Source organism: Camelus bactrianus, chromosome 13 (genome assembly GCF_048773025.1).
Source record: "Camelus bactrianus isolate YW-2024 breed Bactrian camel chromosome 13, ASM4877302v1, whole genome shotgun sequence".
Classification (NCBI taxonomy): Eukaryota; Metazoa; Chordata; class Mammalia; order Artiodactyla; family Camelidae; genus Camelus; species Camelus bactrianus.
This window is the reverse complement of record NC_133551.1, coordinates 53,793,438-53,811,158: the sequence shown is the minus strand read 5'-3', so window position 1 is coordinate 53,811,158 and position 17,721 is coordinate 53,793,438. Positions and strand designations below refer to the sequence as shown.

Sequence of the window (17,721 nt, the reverse complement as noted above, 5' to 3'; positions counted from 1 at the left end):
GCTAGGGCTTTGAAAAGAAAAAGAATAGAGATTCAGGCACACTTAAGAGTTTCTCAAAATCAAACCAAACCAAACCACACCATAAACCAGTTTAAGAGACTAAAATTATAGGAAACTAGTACAAAAGGCTAGTGGGCGGGGCTGGACAAAGCATTCGCTGGCCTTTAAAGTGGGAGACCCAGCCCACAGAGATTGAGGGGATGGGGGAGTGGTGCTGGGGGCCCGAGATAGGGGAGACTGGGAGCCTTTCTGCCTTTCCTGGGACTGGCTGGTTTTTCCGTGATGAGTGCACTGACCTTCTCCTCTGGATGACCCAGGCTTATCAAGAAGTAGGCCCAGGTGGGGAGTCCCAGGAAGCCTTAGAAGCCCCCGAGCCCCTCCACCCCACTAACTTGGAGCCCTTGCAGGAGAGGGAAGTCAAGCAGTGGCCCAAAGATACAATCGTCCTCTGGGTTTGGAACTAGGGGCTCTGGGGTCCCCAGGGGGCTGGTCTGGAACCAGAGGTTCTCATAGGACTTGGGGCTGGGGGTGAGGCCCCCCAAGAGGGGCTGAGTGGAGTCACAGCGGAGGTAGTGCCCTGGCCCTGGGTCTGTGGGGCTGCCCAGCACCTGTACATAAAGGACTTGGTCACTGGTGCCAGACTGGGACTGGGGCTGGGTGGAAGGTACTCTTGGGTCCCCCTGGAGCACATAGGCCTGGACCAGAGTGGGGAGACTGCAGGTCCCTGAGCTGTCATTGGACTCCCAGGGCCCTGGCTTCTTCTCTTCCTCCTCCAGCACTGTGATCTTGGTGATGGGTGGCATGCCGGGGTCCCGTAGGCTGGGCAGCTGGAAGGTATCCTGCATATAAAGATGTGGGGTGAGGGTCCGGTTCATTTCAGATGCCTGCCCTAGCTACTGTCCCTTCCTGAGTTGGGGCAGTTGTGGGGCATTCTTGCTGCTCTTTGCTGGAACTCAAAGGGTTACTCAAAGGATGCAAAGCATCTCATTTGTTCTGACATGCTAAGTACTGTTCAGACTTAGTCTGGTGAATCTCCCCAACGATTCTGGGTGGGATTAGTCCCATTTCACAGTGAGGTCATGAAGGCTTTGAAATGAGTAGAGCTGGGATTCAAACTCAGGTCTGCTTTGCTCCAAAGGGAGGTGAGGTGATGGGAAGACCTGAGTACTCATCCTGAGAAGGGTATCCCTTCACTTTGAGCCTAGGCCAATACCCTCAGACCCATCTCCCTCTCCCTCCAGTGTTCTCACCTCTGCCATGATGGTAGGCACCCAGGAGCCTAGGCTGCTGTGGGCTGGATCTGGGACACTTGGCCAGAGGGCATTCTTCCTGTTGGAGAAGGGGGCAGGTGAAGGCTGGGTCAGGCATGCCCTCCTGTCTTTCCATCCTTTCTCCCACCTACTCCCAGCAGCTGAAGGGATGGCCCCTTGCAGTGAGGAGAAGATGAAGGGCCTGACTCCCAGACCTGGGCCCTGAGGCCTGGCAAGGCTGGGAGGAGCTCAGACTGGCTCACTCAGGCCTGCAGTTCCCTGCAGGCAGGAGTAGCTAGGTGTCAGGTCTCTCCAAAAAAAACTCACCTGGGTCTGCAGCAGAGCTGGGCAGCCCCACAGAGGCAGATGAACAAGACCAGGAGACCTAACAGGCCCAGGAGGATGTGCAGCTCGGACTCCTCTGGGGTGAGGGAGAAGTCAGAAGAGGTTAGAGTGCATGCAGGTAGGGCTGGGCCTCCTGCCTCAGACTGGGATCCAAGGGTAGAGCTGGGTTTCCTTCCTCAAACCAGGAGATCCAGGCAAGGCCTGTCTACTTTCAAATGAAGATCCTCTGGGTGAAGCACCCTCCCAACAGCCTTGTCTGGCCAGCCCCCTTCTCCTCTTACCTAGGGCCAATGTCATCAGGGTGAGGCTTGTACTGTTGATGGTCCACGCCTGGCTGGCAGCCATGAGGTAGACATGATACAGGCTGGCAGGCTCCAGGCCACGGAGGACAAAGCTATGGGAGGAGGCATTCAGGACAGTGGCTGGGAGTAGAGGAGAATGGTCAGCCTGGACCTGGATGCTGAGGATCCCCAACAACCCCTCCGGGCCTTCTGGGGCTGTGGGTCACTGAGGATAGACTTACAGAAGGACTGGTCCTGAGCGTTGGTCCAGAAGATGGTGTAGTGGGTCAGGGGGCTCTTCCCCAGCTCAGGGGCCTCAGGCATCCACTCCAGCTGGGCCCAAGTCTTGCCAATGTGCCTGAGATGCAACTCTGGGCCATGGGAGGGGGCTGCCGGAAGAGAGAGGTACAGGGGCTGACAGGGAGCGGGGTGGGTGGAGCCCCAGATGGACTTCTTGTGGCTCCCCAGACCCAAGAATTGGGGCATATTGCAGGGGTGGGCGATTTAAGAGAGCCTGGGGGACTCCTGTCCAAGCCTTATCTTCCCAGGAACTTACACTGAATCCCATCAACTGTGAGTAAGGGACTGAGCTGGGATTTGAACCTGCTTCTCTTTGGCTCCAAAGCCTCGCTACCTGATTTCTGCCAGGCCTGATTTTATTTCGTTTACTGTTTGATTTCTGCCAGGCCTGATTTTATTTCGTTTACTGTTTGATTTCTGCCACTCACTCTCTGCATATGCCAGGCCCTCTGTCTAATTTCTATCACATGGGATGCCTGATTGCTGTCAGGACAATTGATCAATTTTTGCCAGACTTGCTTCCTGAATTTCTGAGCTCACTGCCCAATTTCTATTACCCTACCACCTGATTTCTTTCCAGCTGCAGGGGGCCAGCATAAACCAGGGGTAATCTTAGGATTGGGAGAGACCCTCTTCTGGGTTAGAGGCAGGGGAGGAAGGGAGTGTTCCCTCACATTCCTGATTTTGGGGGCCTAGACAGGCCTTGAGAGACAGGAGGGGATTCTGAGAAGGGGCCTGGTGGCTGACGAACCCATCTCTTGGGAGTAGGCATAGATGTGCTGGGAGGGTCCCTTGGTGTCCTGGTACAGGGGGGTCACAGTGATCTCGTAGAGCTGAAAGGGCCTGATGTTCTCTGTAGAGAGAAAATGGGGTTGGCACCCTAGTTCAGGGCTAGCCTCTGATGAGGATCAGGGGCTAACCTCAGACCAGGGATAACCTGGGCCTCATACTGCAGGGTGAGCCATTTGGCAGGGGTAAGGGGCAAAAAGTGAAAGAGAGAGCTAGAAAGGTGGCAGAGTCAGGGCCGTAGAAAGAGAGGATCCAGTTAGACTGTAGGAAGATTTTCCTGATTCTGAGGATGTGAGATGAGGACAGTGTAGGATCAGGAAAAACTAGGGGATCTGCTTCTTTGGGGTGGATCAGCTCACCCCTTGCCTACTGTCAGTCGGGTAAAGTGCCTCCCCCTGACCCCCAGGCCCTGCCCACTTGCCCAGCCCCCAGGCCTGCCTCACCCTGCAGCAGGGTCCCTGCAATGCTTCCATTGTGCTCCATCCTCCAGGCCTTCTGGCTGCTGCTGGGGCTGGGCGGAGCGAGGCCCCACTCAATCACATAGCCCCGAGGCTGAGGGCTGGGGGGCTCCCAGCCCACCCAGATGCTGTGAGGGTCTCGGGCCACGGTATGGAGTCTTGCCAGGGGTGGGCCTGGAAAGAGTAAGAGATGAACGCATGAAAATGAAAATAATGCAGGCCTGGAAGCCAGAAGCCTGGGTTCAAGTCCGCCAGTGGCTACTTACAAGCTGGGTGATCTTGGGTAAGTCAACATCTGAGCCTCAATTTCCTTATCTGTAAGGTGGAAATGGTGATAAAAGTTTCTACCTCATAGGGTCGTGGTGCAGATTAAATGAGTTGGTGCATGGTGGGAGGGTATAGCTCCAGCAGTAGAGTGCATGCTTAGCATGCATGAGGTCCTGGGTTCAATCCCCGGTACCTCCTCTAAAAATAAATAAATAAACCTAATTACCTCCCCCCACCAAAGAAAAAAAAATTAAATGAGTGGTGTATGAAACAGGCCTGGCCTCGAGTAGTGCTTGGTCATGCTGAAAGCTACCACTGTGTGGGGCTTGGTATGTGTTAATTCACTGAGTCGGCTGGCAGTCCCACTGCATGGCACTACTACTGTCCCCCATTTATCAATGAGAAAACGGAGACACAGAGAGGTTAAGTGACTTGCCTAAGGTCACGTGGCTGGTAAGTGGGAATATTAGCTATTGTTACTGTTAGTCTCTTTGTGATCCATGATCAGGGGCGCCTGACTCCCTGAGAATGAGCCAATTAACTCAGGGACTGTGTTCTAGCTGGAAAAACTTAAGGGTTTCTCGCGTTTCCTTGGCATAATGGACGTGTGTGTGTGTGTGTGTGTGTGTGTGTGTGTGTGTGTGTGTACAGGCACCACTACCAGCTTAACCTGGTTCTGGCTAATGATAATAATAATAGCTAACATATAGGGAGTTGTTACTTCGCACCAGGCACACATCTTCACTCATACAATCTTAATAGCGATGCTTTGAGGTAGGCACTGTATCATCCCCATTTGCTAGATGAGTAAACTGAGGCCAGAGAGGTTAAGTAACTTGCCCAGGGTCACAGTTAGCACATGACAGGACTAGATTTGAACACAGGCAGTCTAGCCTCTGAATTTACATGCTTAACCACCACGCTCTTCTAGCTGCCTGCCCCCTTTACCTCTGCTTTCCAAGAAGACCACTGGGGTGGGACGAGAGGTCCCGGCTGTGTTATAGGCTTCAAGGACCACCTCCTGGGCTTCTGAAGGCAATTGGAAGGTGCAGTTTAGCTCTGTGGTGTTGCAGAGGGGTGGGTCTGCCCCAGTCTGGTCTGAGTGTCTCCAGGAGACCAGGTACCCTTGAATCTGCCCACTGTCTTTCTCCAGGGGCATTGGCTGTAGTGGGCAGAGGAGGAAAAGGTAAGGGGATGTACAGCCATGAGTCAGGGAGAACTTCTAGATGGAGTGGACATGTCCCAGGAACAGACCCCTGGGCTGGGAGCCAGCCCTCCTCCCTCCCTCCTTTCTCCCCTCTGTTCCCCTGGGCTGGGTCCTAGGAGGGAGGGAAGGGAGAAGCAAGTGGGTGTATGCAGCAGGCATGTAACTGAGTCCTGCATTGTAGTCTGTCCAGAAGGACACTCCCAGCTTCCTAGACACACGCAAAGTACGTACAAATCACATACAAATGCATCCAAGCCTCCCAGCCCTGTTGGAGTCCTGAGCCCCAGCTCGCAGGGTCTGTCAGGGGTGGAGGGATGGCGTTCAGAGGGCATCACCTTCCAGAACAGCTGCACGTCCACTGTCCTGGGGCCCAGCTGCCTCTGCCGCCACCATGTGTCCAGTCTGACAATAGGGGCTGTGGATGGTGTAAGAAGAGGGTCAGGGAGGGCCCTGGAGGCCAGACTGAGTCCTGATGGCTGCTCCCAATCCCTCACACCCTCTTACCCTGTTGTGTGGTGATCAGCTCCAGGCTGGGGCTCCAGTCACTCCAGTGGCCGGGCAGGCGCCAGCGGGTGCAGCGCATCTGCAGGGTGTAGGCTGTGGATGGGAGGAGCCCGCAGAGCTCATACCGGAGAGTCCTGGAGGGTAGGGCACCCACCTGGTGGGAGGTGGAGCGTGGCTCTGAGCCTGGATCCCTCTGCCCTTCAAGGCCAGCTCAACTTACCCTCCCCTCCACCCCAGGCTCCTGAGGATGCCCTCCACCTCACCAGGTCCCAGCTGGCTTCTCCAAGCTGTGGCTGGTGGCGCAGCTCACACTTCTGTTCAATGTGCAGGCTTGGCTTCCATGTCTCCCAGCGCAGCCTCAGGCAGCCTGGCTGGAGCGGGGGCACCTCGGGGCTGGGCTCCAGGGCCCACAGTGTGGGAGGCTCCAGTTTCACTGTGAGGAGAGGGGTTGTCAGGCACTGTCTCTGCTCCATCCCATTAGGGCTCTGCCCTAGCTCCCGCTTGTCTCCCTGTCTGTGGTTCCATTTTCCTCCCTGGGTCTCCATTCATGGGATCTCTGTGCCTTTCTCTCTCTGTGTCTCTTCTCTGTGTCCTCATGTTTCTGATCTGTCTCTGTATATGTGTCTGTTTCTCTCTCCTTTTTGTACTCTTGCCCCAGGGCCTTTGCATTGGTTGTTCCCTCTGCCTGGAGCACTTACCCTCCAGATATCCAGTGGCTTGCTCCCTCATTTCCTTCAAAGATCTCTTCAAATGTCCTGTTCTCAGTGAGGCCTTCCCTGACCACCTTCCTGAAATAGCAACCACCCCCAACCCCGCACCCTCCCTCCCCACAGCTCTCCCTGTCCAGTCCCTGCTTAATTTCCTCACTGGGCTTATTATGTGACGTTCTATTGTATTTATCTTTCCCCCTGGAATATAACATTCTAGGGGCAAGAGTTTTGCTGTTCACTGCTGTGTCCCCAGCATCCAGGACAGTACCTAGCGCGTAGTGGGCACGTCAGGAAATTTGCTGAAAGAGCAAATGAGTGTGTCTCCTTGCCTCTGTGCGTTTCTTCTTGACCCTGTCTGTCTCCGTAGCTCTACCTGCAGCTGCATCCCACTTTGTTTTTCCCTCTTCTCTTCCTCTACTCTAGGTCTTCTGGCATCTGCTTGTCTGTCGCTGGGTCTGTGTTTTGCTCCCTGGGATTCTCTGGGTCTGCCCATTGTGGGGGCCCCTCCGCTCCCCCACTCACAGCGTCACCCACCAACATCCATGGGGACAAGGCACAGCTTCTGGGACATGCTGGTCCCCAGTGCATTCTTGGCCTCCACCCAGATGCCCAGATTCTGGTACAGCTGCAGGTGTTTGCGTGGGATGGAGCAGTGGCTCTGCCTGTCCTCTGGCACGCAGTCAGGGATGGAGTCCTCCTGGGTCTGGCAGTTACCCCGGCTCCTGCCAAAAGGCCAAGCTTGGGTGTCCAGTGGGGAAAGAAACTTTCTCCTATCTTTGCCTCTGGCTCCCCCACCCCCACAGTCCTACCCACACTCCGCCCCAGGACCCAAAGGAATGGAGCTGGAGTAGAGACCCCTACTTACTTGAAGCTCTTTAGGGTGAAGTTGGTGGGCAGGTGGGTGTCAGGTCCTGGCTCCCACTGGCAGATGAGGCTGTTGGTGGTGAGGTTCATGAGGCAGGACACGTTGTGGGGCGTGGCAGGAGGGTCTGTATAGGGTGGGGAGAGTGAGGGCTTCAGGTAGGACCCCATGGAAAGCTCCCACTAGGACAAGTTGGCCTTCTTTCCTTGCTCTGGGTCATTCTCTTTGGGGTCACCTTGTCCCCATGCAGGGTGACCCCGGAGGGGCAGCTCTGGGGGAAACCAAGCTACAGGCCTGAACCAGGACAAACATCACAAAGCCTCCAACCCTCTCAACTCTGCCCGCTTTGACAATGATGCTGTAGTATATCTGGGTTTTCATCCTGGTTCTATCATGCATTAGTTGTGTGATCTTGAAGTCACTTAACTGCTTTGTGCCTCAGTTTCCTCATCTGTAGAATGGAGGTCTTGGTAATAGCCCTACTCTTTGGGTTATTGTGAGGGTTGAATGACTTACTATGTATGCAGTGCTCAGAGCAGTGCCTGGCACATAGTAAATGCTCTGTGTTAGCTTTTACTATTATTGATTCTTTTTTTTTTCTTTGTTTCTCTTTTTTTTTTTCTGTCTCTTTTTTCTTTTCTTTTTATTCATTTTATGTTACTATTATTGATTCTTAAACAAGAAACTTGGTCTTTCATTTTTGTGTGTGTGGAGGGGGGAGGGAGGTAATTAGGTTTATTTGTTTATTTTTCAGAGGAGGTACTGGGGATTAAACCCCTCATGCATGCTAAGCATGCACTCTAGCAATTGAGCTATACCCTCCCCCGGTCTTTCTTTGTTTTTAATTATGCATTGGCTTGGCACAAATCCATCCTCTTGATTTGAGCAAAAGGCTAAGACTGGGGTGGGGGAGAAGCTGGGTGCAAGTTCAGCTTGTAGAGAATGTTCTCCCTGGATATCCCCTCCTATGGTTGGGGAGTTGGGCTTACTCAGTAGCCAAACAGAATATTTCTGGTTTTGGAGTCACATTGCCTGATATCAGTCTTGGCTCCATCCTTATTAGTTTGTGACCTTTAGCATGTCACTTACCCTCCCTAGCCTCAGTTTCCTCACCTGCAAAATGGGGCTAAATAACACTACCCACTAGCAGGTAAGGTTATGTGATATCTTGCTTATAAAGTGCTTATTGAGCAAGAGTTCAAGAAAGAATAGCTCTTATTCTTATTGGCAGGAGGGAAGAGGCAGAGTGGGTGGATGGCTGCAGGAACTTACAGCCTGCCTGCAGCTTGGCCTGGTCCAGGATCTGCAGGCTGTTTCCCCAGCGCAGGCAGCAGGAGAGAAGGGCCTGAGAATAGTTGAGGTGGGGCAAGGAGATGGTGGACAGCTGGGTCCCATTCGGCAGGTGCTGCTGCCTCCCCCCAGGCTGAAGCTCTGCTTCCAGTTTCCATAGAATCTGTGGCTCGGGGCCCAGGTGGCTGCAGTTCTGGCTGATGACGCAGGAGGCCGTGATGGGATCCCCCAAGCGGACGATGGGGGCTGAGAGGCTGATGTGCCCGCACTCCTCCAGGCCTGGGTGGGAGAGGATGGGCTGTAAGTGACACCTCTGCCTGGTAGAGCTGGGCTCCTAGACTCAGTACTCCTAGACTCAGTGCCTTTACCTTCTTGCTTTACCCCAAGACATGGGGCTGGAACGGGGTGAGTGTGTCTGGGGACCGTGAGAGGCTTTCAGGGGTGATGGAGATAGATTGCGGGTAAATGTTTATCCACTGGCTATACAGAGAGAAACAGATCCTGGTGTGTAGCATGGGCTGCTTTCCCTGGTAAATATTCCCCACCATGGCTGATTTTCAGCTAACAGTGTGACATCACTGAATGTGAACTTGGGAAGAGATGTACGCAATCAGCTCTTACGAGCCATCTCCAGCACACCATCAGATAGACTAGTCCCCTCCACCTTACCCGGTGATGGCGAAACAATGGTTAGAATGATAAGAACCCCACAGTCACAGCAATCTTTTCAGAACTCAGATCTGATTGTCACCCTGTCCTGATCACGGCACTTCAACGGCACGTTACTGCTCTGAAAGGCAGTACCGTGTGATGGATGAGAGTCTGGTTGTTGTAGAAGGGAGGGGCAAGACAGGGATGGGGGATTAAGAGGTACAAACTACTATGTATAAAATAAATTAGCTACGAGGATATATGGTACAACTCAGGGAATATAGCAAATATTTTATAATAACTGTAAGTGGAATATAACCTTTAAAAATTGTAAATCACTATGTTGTACCCTGAAACACATAATACTGTACATCAGCTACACCTCAATAAAAAATTATAATAACAGACAAAAAAAAAAAAGAGCATGGATGTTGGAACTGCCTAGATTTAGAGCCTGGTTCTAGGGCTTATTAATTATGTGACTTTGGTATGTGACTGAGACTTTCTGAGTCTCAGTTTTCTTACCTGTAAAATGGGGATAAAAAAAGCCCCTACCTTAGTGTTGCTGGAAGGAGTAGATGTGAGAACACAGTTAAGGCACTTAGAACAGTGCCTGGCATAAGTATTTGCTGGGATAAAGACCCAGATCCTTCTCACAGTCCTTGTGGCTTGGCCCCTGCCTAACCCTCCCGGTTCCAGCTCAGACCGTGCTCTCTCAGCTGCACTCTCTCTGGCCTTCTTCCTATTTCTTTTTCTTTTTTTTTAAATTGGCAGTACTGGGGATTGAACCCAGGACCTCGTGCATGTTAAACATGCACTCTACCACTGAGCTATAACCACCCACCCCTTCTTGCTATTTCTTAACAATGCCTCACTCCCTCCAACTGCTGGACCTTTGTCCCTGCTGTTCCTCCTGGAGGTGCCCCTTTTCCTCTCTCCTACCCTTCTTTCACCTGGTTAACATTTAGGTATCTTGTGGGGGAACCAGACCAGGTCCTGACCGACCAGACCGGGCCATGCCCTCTGAACTTTCCTGAAGTTCTTATTCTCCTTCATAACTATAGAGTCATGTGATTATGTGCTTGTCTGCCCTCCCTCCCCAGCTAGACCACAGGTTGTGTGAGGTCAGAGACCTCGGCTGTTTCACTCATGACTGTGTTCCCAGCACCTAGCACAGAGAGGCCCTTGGTGAATGTGTATGGGCTTAAGTATGAAGTAAGCACTGTACCTTGCCCACTATACCTCCTCTCCTCTCACACATGTTTTTCAGCCCATTTTCCTGATGGGGCTGCTGAGGCCTTAAGAGAAGGAGCAATTTGCTCAGGGCCACAGAGCCAGTTCATAGGGCTCCTACGGCTTCATAGACTCAGGATTTCTGACTGGCATGAAACTTGCCAACTGTTTACTTCTAAACTCTACCTGATACTGAGCCCTCTACAGCAGGGCTAGGGCTGCCTATTTTTGTATGGCCTGCCAGCTAAGAACAATTTTTTATATTTGTAAAGAGTTAAAAGCAAACAAAACAAATAAGAACACGCAACAAATGGTAAGAATGTAGTTTGGTGCAGACATTATGGAAAACAGTATGAAGATTCCTTAAAAAACTAAAAATAGACTTACCATATGATCCAGCAATCCCACTCCTGAGCATATATCTGGAGAGAACTCTAATTTGAAAAGATATATGCACCCCAATGTTCATAGCAGCACTATTTACAATAGTCAAGACGTGGAAGCAACCTGAATGTCCATCAACAGGTGACTGGATAAAGAAGTTGTGTTATATATATACAATAGAATACTACTCAACCATAAAAAAATAAAATAATGCCATTTGCTGCAACATGGATGGACCTGGAGATCATCATTCTAAGTGAAAAGGCAGAAGGAGAAAGAAAAATACCACATGATATCATTTATATGTGGAACATAAAAAAAAAAAGACACAAATGAACTTATTTACAAAACAGAAACAGACTCACAGACATAGAAAATAAACTTACAGTTACGGGGTGTGGGGAAGAGGGTGGGAAGGGATAAATTAGGAGTTCAAGATTTGCAGACACTAACTACTATATATAAAATAGATAAACAACAAGTTTATACTGTATAGCACAGAGAACTATATTCAATGTCTTATAGTAACCTATAATGAAAAAGAATATGAAAAGGAACATATGTATGTATATGTATGACTGAAACATTGTGCTGTACACAAGAAACTGACACATTGTAAACTGACTATATTTCAACTAAAAAAAAGAACATGCAACAGAGACTGTATGTGGCCTACACAGCTGAGCATTACTGTGAGATGAAGTTTGTCGACCCCTGCTGTGCAGCATCCCTGTCAATCCTGGCCTTGGCTTGCATATCCCTGGAGATGGGAGGCTCTCCACCTCTCAAGGTAGAGTTTCCATAATTGGAGAGCTCTACCTGAGATTCTTTATTTCAGGATTAAACCTGCCTCATTCTGACTTCCACCCTGATCCCTTTGCTATCCATGAAGGCTGCACAGGGCTCAGAGGTGTCTTCTGACACCCCAGCAGAGACTTTCAGACAAGACCTGAGTACTCCTGGCCTTCTCTGGGCTGGCCACCACATCTGTAGCCCTGTCGGTTCTTTTGGCATGCTCTGGGAATTCCAGGAGCACTGTGGCCGTGCAGGGAAGTAACTCCCTCCTTCACCCACAGTTTCTTTCCCTGTAATTCCCCCTCACCCCTGGACACACTCACTTCTGGGGAGCAGCAGGATGATCAGAGCAGCTTCCGCCAGGCTGCAGGTTCTCAGCCCCACCATAGTGCCAGCTTGGTGCTCACCTGGAGGCAGAGAGGACAGTTCTTGGGCTTTGGAATCAGAGTTGAGTTTAGTCCTTGCTTTCCCACACTGTGGCTTCAGCCAGGTTACTTGGCCTCTCTGAGCCTAGTTTCTTTGCAAAATAGAGGTAACAGCAGCCTATACTGCATAGGGTTTTGAGAAGAAGATGCAAAATTATGCAAGTCAAGGGTTTCACACAGTGCCTGGCACAGAGGAAACGACTCTATAAGTGATAGCCACTGATTGTTATATATGCCTTCTGGGAGAGAGCAGGGAAAGGAGCAGCAGGGAAAAGCATTCTTCCCCCTTCCCTTCTGTCTTAGTTGGATTCCCCCCCATGAGGCAGAGCCTGAGATGAAGGCTTGCATGCAGGTAGTTTATTTTGGGATGATCCCAGAAACAGAGTGAGGGAGTGGGGAGAATGAAACCGGTAAGGAGAGAAAGCCAACACAAGGGTGTGTCATCAAGTCTGTCACTTATATGGACAACTGGGTCTCAGTCCTAGTAGTACCTTCCAAGGAGTCATGCGAACACACCTCAGAACTGTCCACCCAAGGGACAATTCATCCCTTGGCTGGCAGAGAGGATGGGAACATTTATCTACCAACTCCTGTACCCCATTGGTCAAGGGCCATTGCTTGGGGTGGTAACTCCCTGACACATCCCAGGTTGCACACACGTGCATAATAGGCAGGCTCTCCTGGGTGAGCCATGCTCAAAGGGTCAGAGACACTCCCTCGGGCAGAAAGGGACAACTCCACGGAGCAGCTGAGGCAAGGGGCTGTCAGGTTACAGCTGTGGGAAGCTGGCTTCTGCAGTGATGGCTGGACGGAAAGGTGGGCTGAGAGGATACCCCCAATTCCGGGCACAGACCTCTGGAGGCCTTCTAGGGCCAGGCATCCTGTGGTCAGGGTGACAGTGCCCAGCTGGAGGGAGCATTAGTTCTCGCTAATTAGTTCATTAGTCTCAGGAAGTATGCAAAGGTCTCTCTGCTGGGGTGGGCTTCCAGTCTAGTCCTCCACTCTGCTCCCACTGGGGTCTTGGGGCCAGACACCTGGTCTTCCAGCACTAACTGATGCTCTTGGTGACAGCTCAGTGGGGATCGCTGACCAGGCTGCATGTACGTACATGAACTCGTGTGTGTAGGTGATGTCCCAGCAGATCCCCTGTGCTCAGAAGGGATTAAACTTCTCTCCCTCCAAGACAGAAGTGTGAATAAGAACTGCCCGGATACCAAGGCTGTTCCTGCCTGCAGGGGTCTTACTTTAAGACCCTGGTCCATCAATATATGTTGCTGTATCAGGGTACCAGGTGAATGCTAGCCCATAAGTCACCTTTTGGCAAATCAGGAAAAAAGCACCCTTTCCTCTGGACAAATGCAGTCCCACACTAGGACCTGGCAACTACAGAAGAGGCTGGATTTCAGTCTCTACTTGCTCCTCAGCTGGGCAGCTTTGTGTAGTAAGAAATCTGCACAGCTGTTCAGAGCACCCCCGTCTACCACTCAGTGGTTGGCAACCTTCCTACAGCATGCCAGTTTGATTATCCACCACACACACTCATTGGGGAAGATTTAGCCTCCTTGGCCCAGATTTTGGGGCTTTGATGCCCATCTTGATGCAGTTTTGATCATATCCCAGCCCTGCTGCCCTAACAGGGGTCAGCTTCTGGCCCAGCCTGTATCCAGCAAGGTTCTACTTCATCCCTCTCTGTTGGCTCCTGTCCAGAGTGGACAACTCAACCCCAAACCCTGAGAGGCCCAGGCATCCTCTCCCTGGGTTGTTGGTGGTTGGCACGTTTGGCCTCAATGCCTGGTCCCCAACGGCAGCCCTGGGCGCCCCCCCACCCCGGGTGAGTGGGATCTGGAACCTGGTGGAGCACCGTCTCACCCTCTAGGGGCGCAGCTCTGAGGCAGACCACCTGGTTTGAACCCTAGGTCTGCCACTTACCAGCTTGGTGACCTTGGGCAAGTTACTTCATCTTTCTGGGCCTCGATTTCTCCATCTGTGAAAGAGGGATAACAGCAGTGCCCACCTCTCAGGGGTGTGGTGAGGGTGAAATGAGATGGTCCATGATAGGAGCCCTTAGCCTGGAGCCTGTGCAGAGGAAGTGCTCACTAACCGAGTTATTTTCATGTGCCAGAAAACGGGACACAGCCTCTTGGGATCAGCATGGTTTAGTGCCTCCCTTCCCCGCTTGCAGGCTGCGTGGCCACAGCCTCCTAGGACTGCCACTTTGCTTTGTCTGTGTCCCACTGCACAATTCAAACCCCTGTTTCTAGGTCCCCTTCTCCTTGGCCCCCAGTCTCCCCTTTTGCTCCAGCCATTGTGGCTTGTTCCCTGGACTCTTTCTGAGTCCCGGCATACAGCGCTGTCCCCTGGGGTCGTTGCAACGTACCCGCTCCCCCCCCCCCCCGCCTTTTTCTTTCCCCTCCTTTCCCTCCCATCACACTCAGCCTTCTCCCCTCCACCTTCTCCAGCTCACACCCTTCTCTCCCCTCTTCTTTCTACTCTCCTTCACGTGGAGATTCTTTCTATGGGAAGAGGGTTGAGGGGAGAAGCGGCTGGGAATGAACAAAGGGAGAGGACTTCCCAGATGTGGTTCAGAGAGAGAGACACAGGTGGAAAGAGTAAGAAAGTGAGAAACACAGACCAAAACGATGGAGAGAGACTCATGGAGATAAAGACTAAGGCAGGAGAGATGTCGAGAGACTGAGGCAGAGCGAGAAAACAGCCCGAGAGACAAGGATGCTGATACACAGGCCGAGGCATGAGGAGGCCGAGAAGCAAAAGATATTCAAGTGACAAAGGGAACCGTGAGAGACAAAGAGTGAGGAACAGCGAGACTCCGAGACAGACAGAGGGGAGCTCAGAGCCAAGGCAAGCCAGAGAGGGGCTGAGGAGGAAAGAGAGATGGAGAGTGAGTGAGAGATGGAGACAAGGAGCGATTGAGACACAGGTTCTGAAGGACAGAGATGCGGAGAGGAATGATGATTATGCCCTTCCCTGAGTCCAGCCCTTTCTTTGAGCCCAGCTCAGTGTCCCCAAAGAGATGTTTATCTGTTTGTGACTTCCCCATGCATCCCCCACCCAAAAAAGTAGAAGCACCCTGGGAAAAGAGACTCCAGCGTCCAGGGCTCCTGGTTCCCAGGAACAAATCCCAAAGGCAGGAGCTCTGGCCCCAGGCGTAGGCCCCCGGCATGCACGCACTTGGCAGAACTGGGGCTGTGGGTGGTGCGGACCTGGGATTCCAGGGCCCCATCAAGCCCCAGGCCCAGCCCTCCCCGGGGCTCCCCTACTCACGCTGGAGCCTGTGGGTGGGCGCCCGTCCGGCCTCCCTGGTCTCTGCTCTCCTCTTCAGGGCAAGTTCCTGAAAACAGCCGCAGCCCAGCTTCTCTCCCCAGCCCTGTCGTTAATGGCTTGGCCTCTGACAGGCGCAGGGGCTGTGGATTGCAACACCTGACCAGCCTCCTTCCCTCCTTTGCATTGTCGACCAAAGCTGGCACAGGCAGCCCCTTCCTCCCAGGAAGGAGCCTGGGAGGGAAGCTGGTGAGGCCCGGGCAGCCTTCCTGCCTCGGGGGTCTTAAAGGGGCTGAGGGATGTGGCAACGTTGTCCCCCTCCTCTGCCTCCGGATTTCCTGACCTTGAAGGTTTGATGCTGGCAGGGCCCAGGCTCCAACCCGGTTGGGTGCTATTCCCATGCCCTGGGGGGAGCATCACTGGGAGGCAGACCCTGGCTTGAAGGCTTGCTCAGTCCTAAGCCTCTTTTCAGCACTAGCCTTGGGGTGCTTCCCGGTATTCAGAGGGCTACAGGGAATTCTGTAACATGGTACCTTCTTCCCCGCTGCCCTCTTCACTGCATGTTCCCCACCACGGCCCAAAGGCCAGGCAGAAAGAGAAATGGGGACTCTGGGAACAAGGCAGGGGGTCACCTGTGAGGCTTGGTTCTTCATAGGCTTACTAGAAATTGGCAACGTTCACTCACAGTGGTTCTGCTTAACTGAATGTTTTTTCATTGAGTGAAGTAGACTATATTTTATATCCTCCACTTTCTGTATCCACAATTCTCCTGTAATTGTTTACTAGTAATTTTCTGTACATTTTTCTGAAGAGGTTTCAGTCTGTTCATAGTTTATTGGAGTTATGACCCAATAAAGGTTAGGTACCAACAGACTGGCAGAGTGGTGTAGCTTACGATCCTTTTTAGGGAAAGTGGGCTCCTGAGTCTGTTGTCATGGGGCAGACCTGGGCTCCACTTCTGGTTCCAGTTTGGAATATACAACCGTCTGCAGTAACCTCCCTGAGGTATCCCAGAGGCCCCATGTGCTCAGCAAATCCCATTAACGCTTCTTTGAAAATATAAGCAGAATCCTGAGTAGACAGGGATTCATTGTAAAGTACAGCTTGGCCATATGTTGAATATATTCCTGATGAAAAATTGGAAATCTAAATATCACTTAAGCCAATACCAGCCAGCTCTAAGCCAGCCTTTCTCTTACCAGGATCATTGCGGTAGCCCCCTCCCTACTCCCCCACTGCTGTTCATCCTTGTCCCTCCACCTGTCTAGTGTTTCTTCAGTGGCCAATGTGGTACTGATCAAACGGAAGTCAGGTCATGTTATCCTCTGCCTCAAACCCTCAATGGCTCTCATCTCACTCAAAGTCCAAGCCCTTTCAGTGACCTACAAAGCCCTACTCCCTCCTTGGCCCCTCTCCTATTATTATTTTCCGCGTTGCTGCTTTGCTGTCCAGCTCCAGCCACTCTCCTTTCCTTGTTATTTCTTGGACTTGATAGGCTCCCTCCTGCCTCAGGTCCTTTGCACTTGCTGTTTCCTTTTCCTGGACTCTTTTCCCTCAAATAACTACATAGGTCACTCTTGCCCCTTTTTTAGGTCTTTGCTCAAATGTCACCTTTTCATTGAGGCCTTCTCTGACCACCCTTAAAAAAAATTTCAACTCCACCACCCTAGCCCTCTTTCCCCCATTATACTTTTCATCATCTGACACTGGCTGACCCTGCCCCAGCTCCCACTAGAACTAAAACTCCATTAGGGCAAAGGTTTTAGCCTGTTTCATTTAAAACTTTATCTAGTATCTTCAACACTGTCCATCACATAGTGAGCCCTCACTAAATATTTGTTGAATATTTAATGTGAATGATTGAATAGTTGAATCTTCCCCCTTCACATCACCCAACTGTCCCCAGCTCCCATAGACCTCAGCTTGGTAAATTATACCACCATCCCCACTCCCCAAGTCACCCAATCCAGGAGTCATTCATCAGACCCTTTTCCCACACTTGCACATCCAATCAGTTCCTAATGGAGAATGGGCCTTTCGTTTATCATTCAGAAAACATGTTTTTCGAGCAGATGCTGGAGTACAAAGGTGAGAAAAAGCAGCCTTAGTTCCTGCCTAGAGGGAGCTCTCAGTCTTGTCAACAGCTCTGAAATTCCCTGCCTTTGCCAGGTCTCTGCACCCCTCAGATGGAGGCACTGCAGACTTCCGCCTGGTCTGATCCCCTGTCACCTCCCGCTGGCCGAGTCCTGCCTCTGCCAGGGCTCAGACATCTCACCTGCCCTAAGCATCTCTCTGGCTGGGTCAGGCGCCCTCCCTCTTTGGTGATCCTGTGATGCTGTGGTAGTTGTTAGTTGTCTGTCTCCTCCATTAGACTGTGGACAACCTGAGGGCAGAAACCATGTTCTCATCTCTGCCTCCAGCCTCAGCATAGGGCACACAGGGAATTCTCAATGCATGTCTACTGGGCTGTGGAATCTTGGAGAAGCTGTTTACCCTCTCCAAGCCTCAGTTTCCTTATCTGCCACAGGGATAATAATTCCTCCCAGGGGTTTTGTGATGATTAAATGAGCTATGGGAGGTATGGAGCCTAGCACGATAACAAGCACATAGTAGGTGTTCAAGAAAATTCCTTTATTTTTTTCCCCTCCTCATAGTTCAATATGTCAGAGCAAGATTTTACTGATCTCGTCT

At 51.6% G+C, this 17,721-nt stretch overlaps 1 protein-coding gene and 1 long non-coding RNA gene across 3 annotated transcripts in view; one reads left to right on the top strand and one right to left on the bottom strand.

Moving 5' to 3' along the window:
• LOC123618280 (uncharacterized) overlaps positions 1–17,721 on the top strand; it is a 77,071-nt gene that overhangs the window by 12,984 nt on the left and 46,366 nt on the right. The window lies entirely within an intron of this gene.
• Positions 76–15,305, bottom strand: CSF3R (colony stimulating factor 3 receptor). Of its 2 annotated transcripts, XM_010959878.3 has the most exons (17): positions 15,034–15,304; positions 13,681–13,735; positions 11,650–11,733; positions 8,246–8,542; positions 6,977–7,100; positions 6,646–6,833; positions 5,665–5,834; positions 5,402–5,555; positions 5,233–5,312; positions 4,639–4,852; positions 3,409–3,597; positions 2,928–3,029; positions 2,119–2,265; positions 1,877–2,017; positions 1,578–1,671; positions 1,251–1,329; positions 76–839 (listed from the first exon to the last, which is right to left on the bottom strand). In XM_010959878.3, the coding sequence occupies exons 3-17, from the start codon at positions 11,711–11,713 to the stop codon at positions 360–362; spliced, it is 2,523 nt and encodes an 840-aa protein (XP_010958180.2). In that variant the 5' UTR covers positions 11,714–11,733; positions 13,681–13,735; positions 15,034–15,304; the 3' UTR covers positions 76–359. The 2 variants fall into 2 exon arrangements, with proteins under 2 accessions (XP_010958180.2, XP_074232916.1); XM_074376815.1 differs by lacking the exon at positions 13,681–13,735 and having other exon boundaries at positions 15,034–15,305.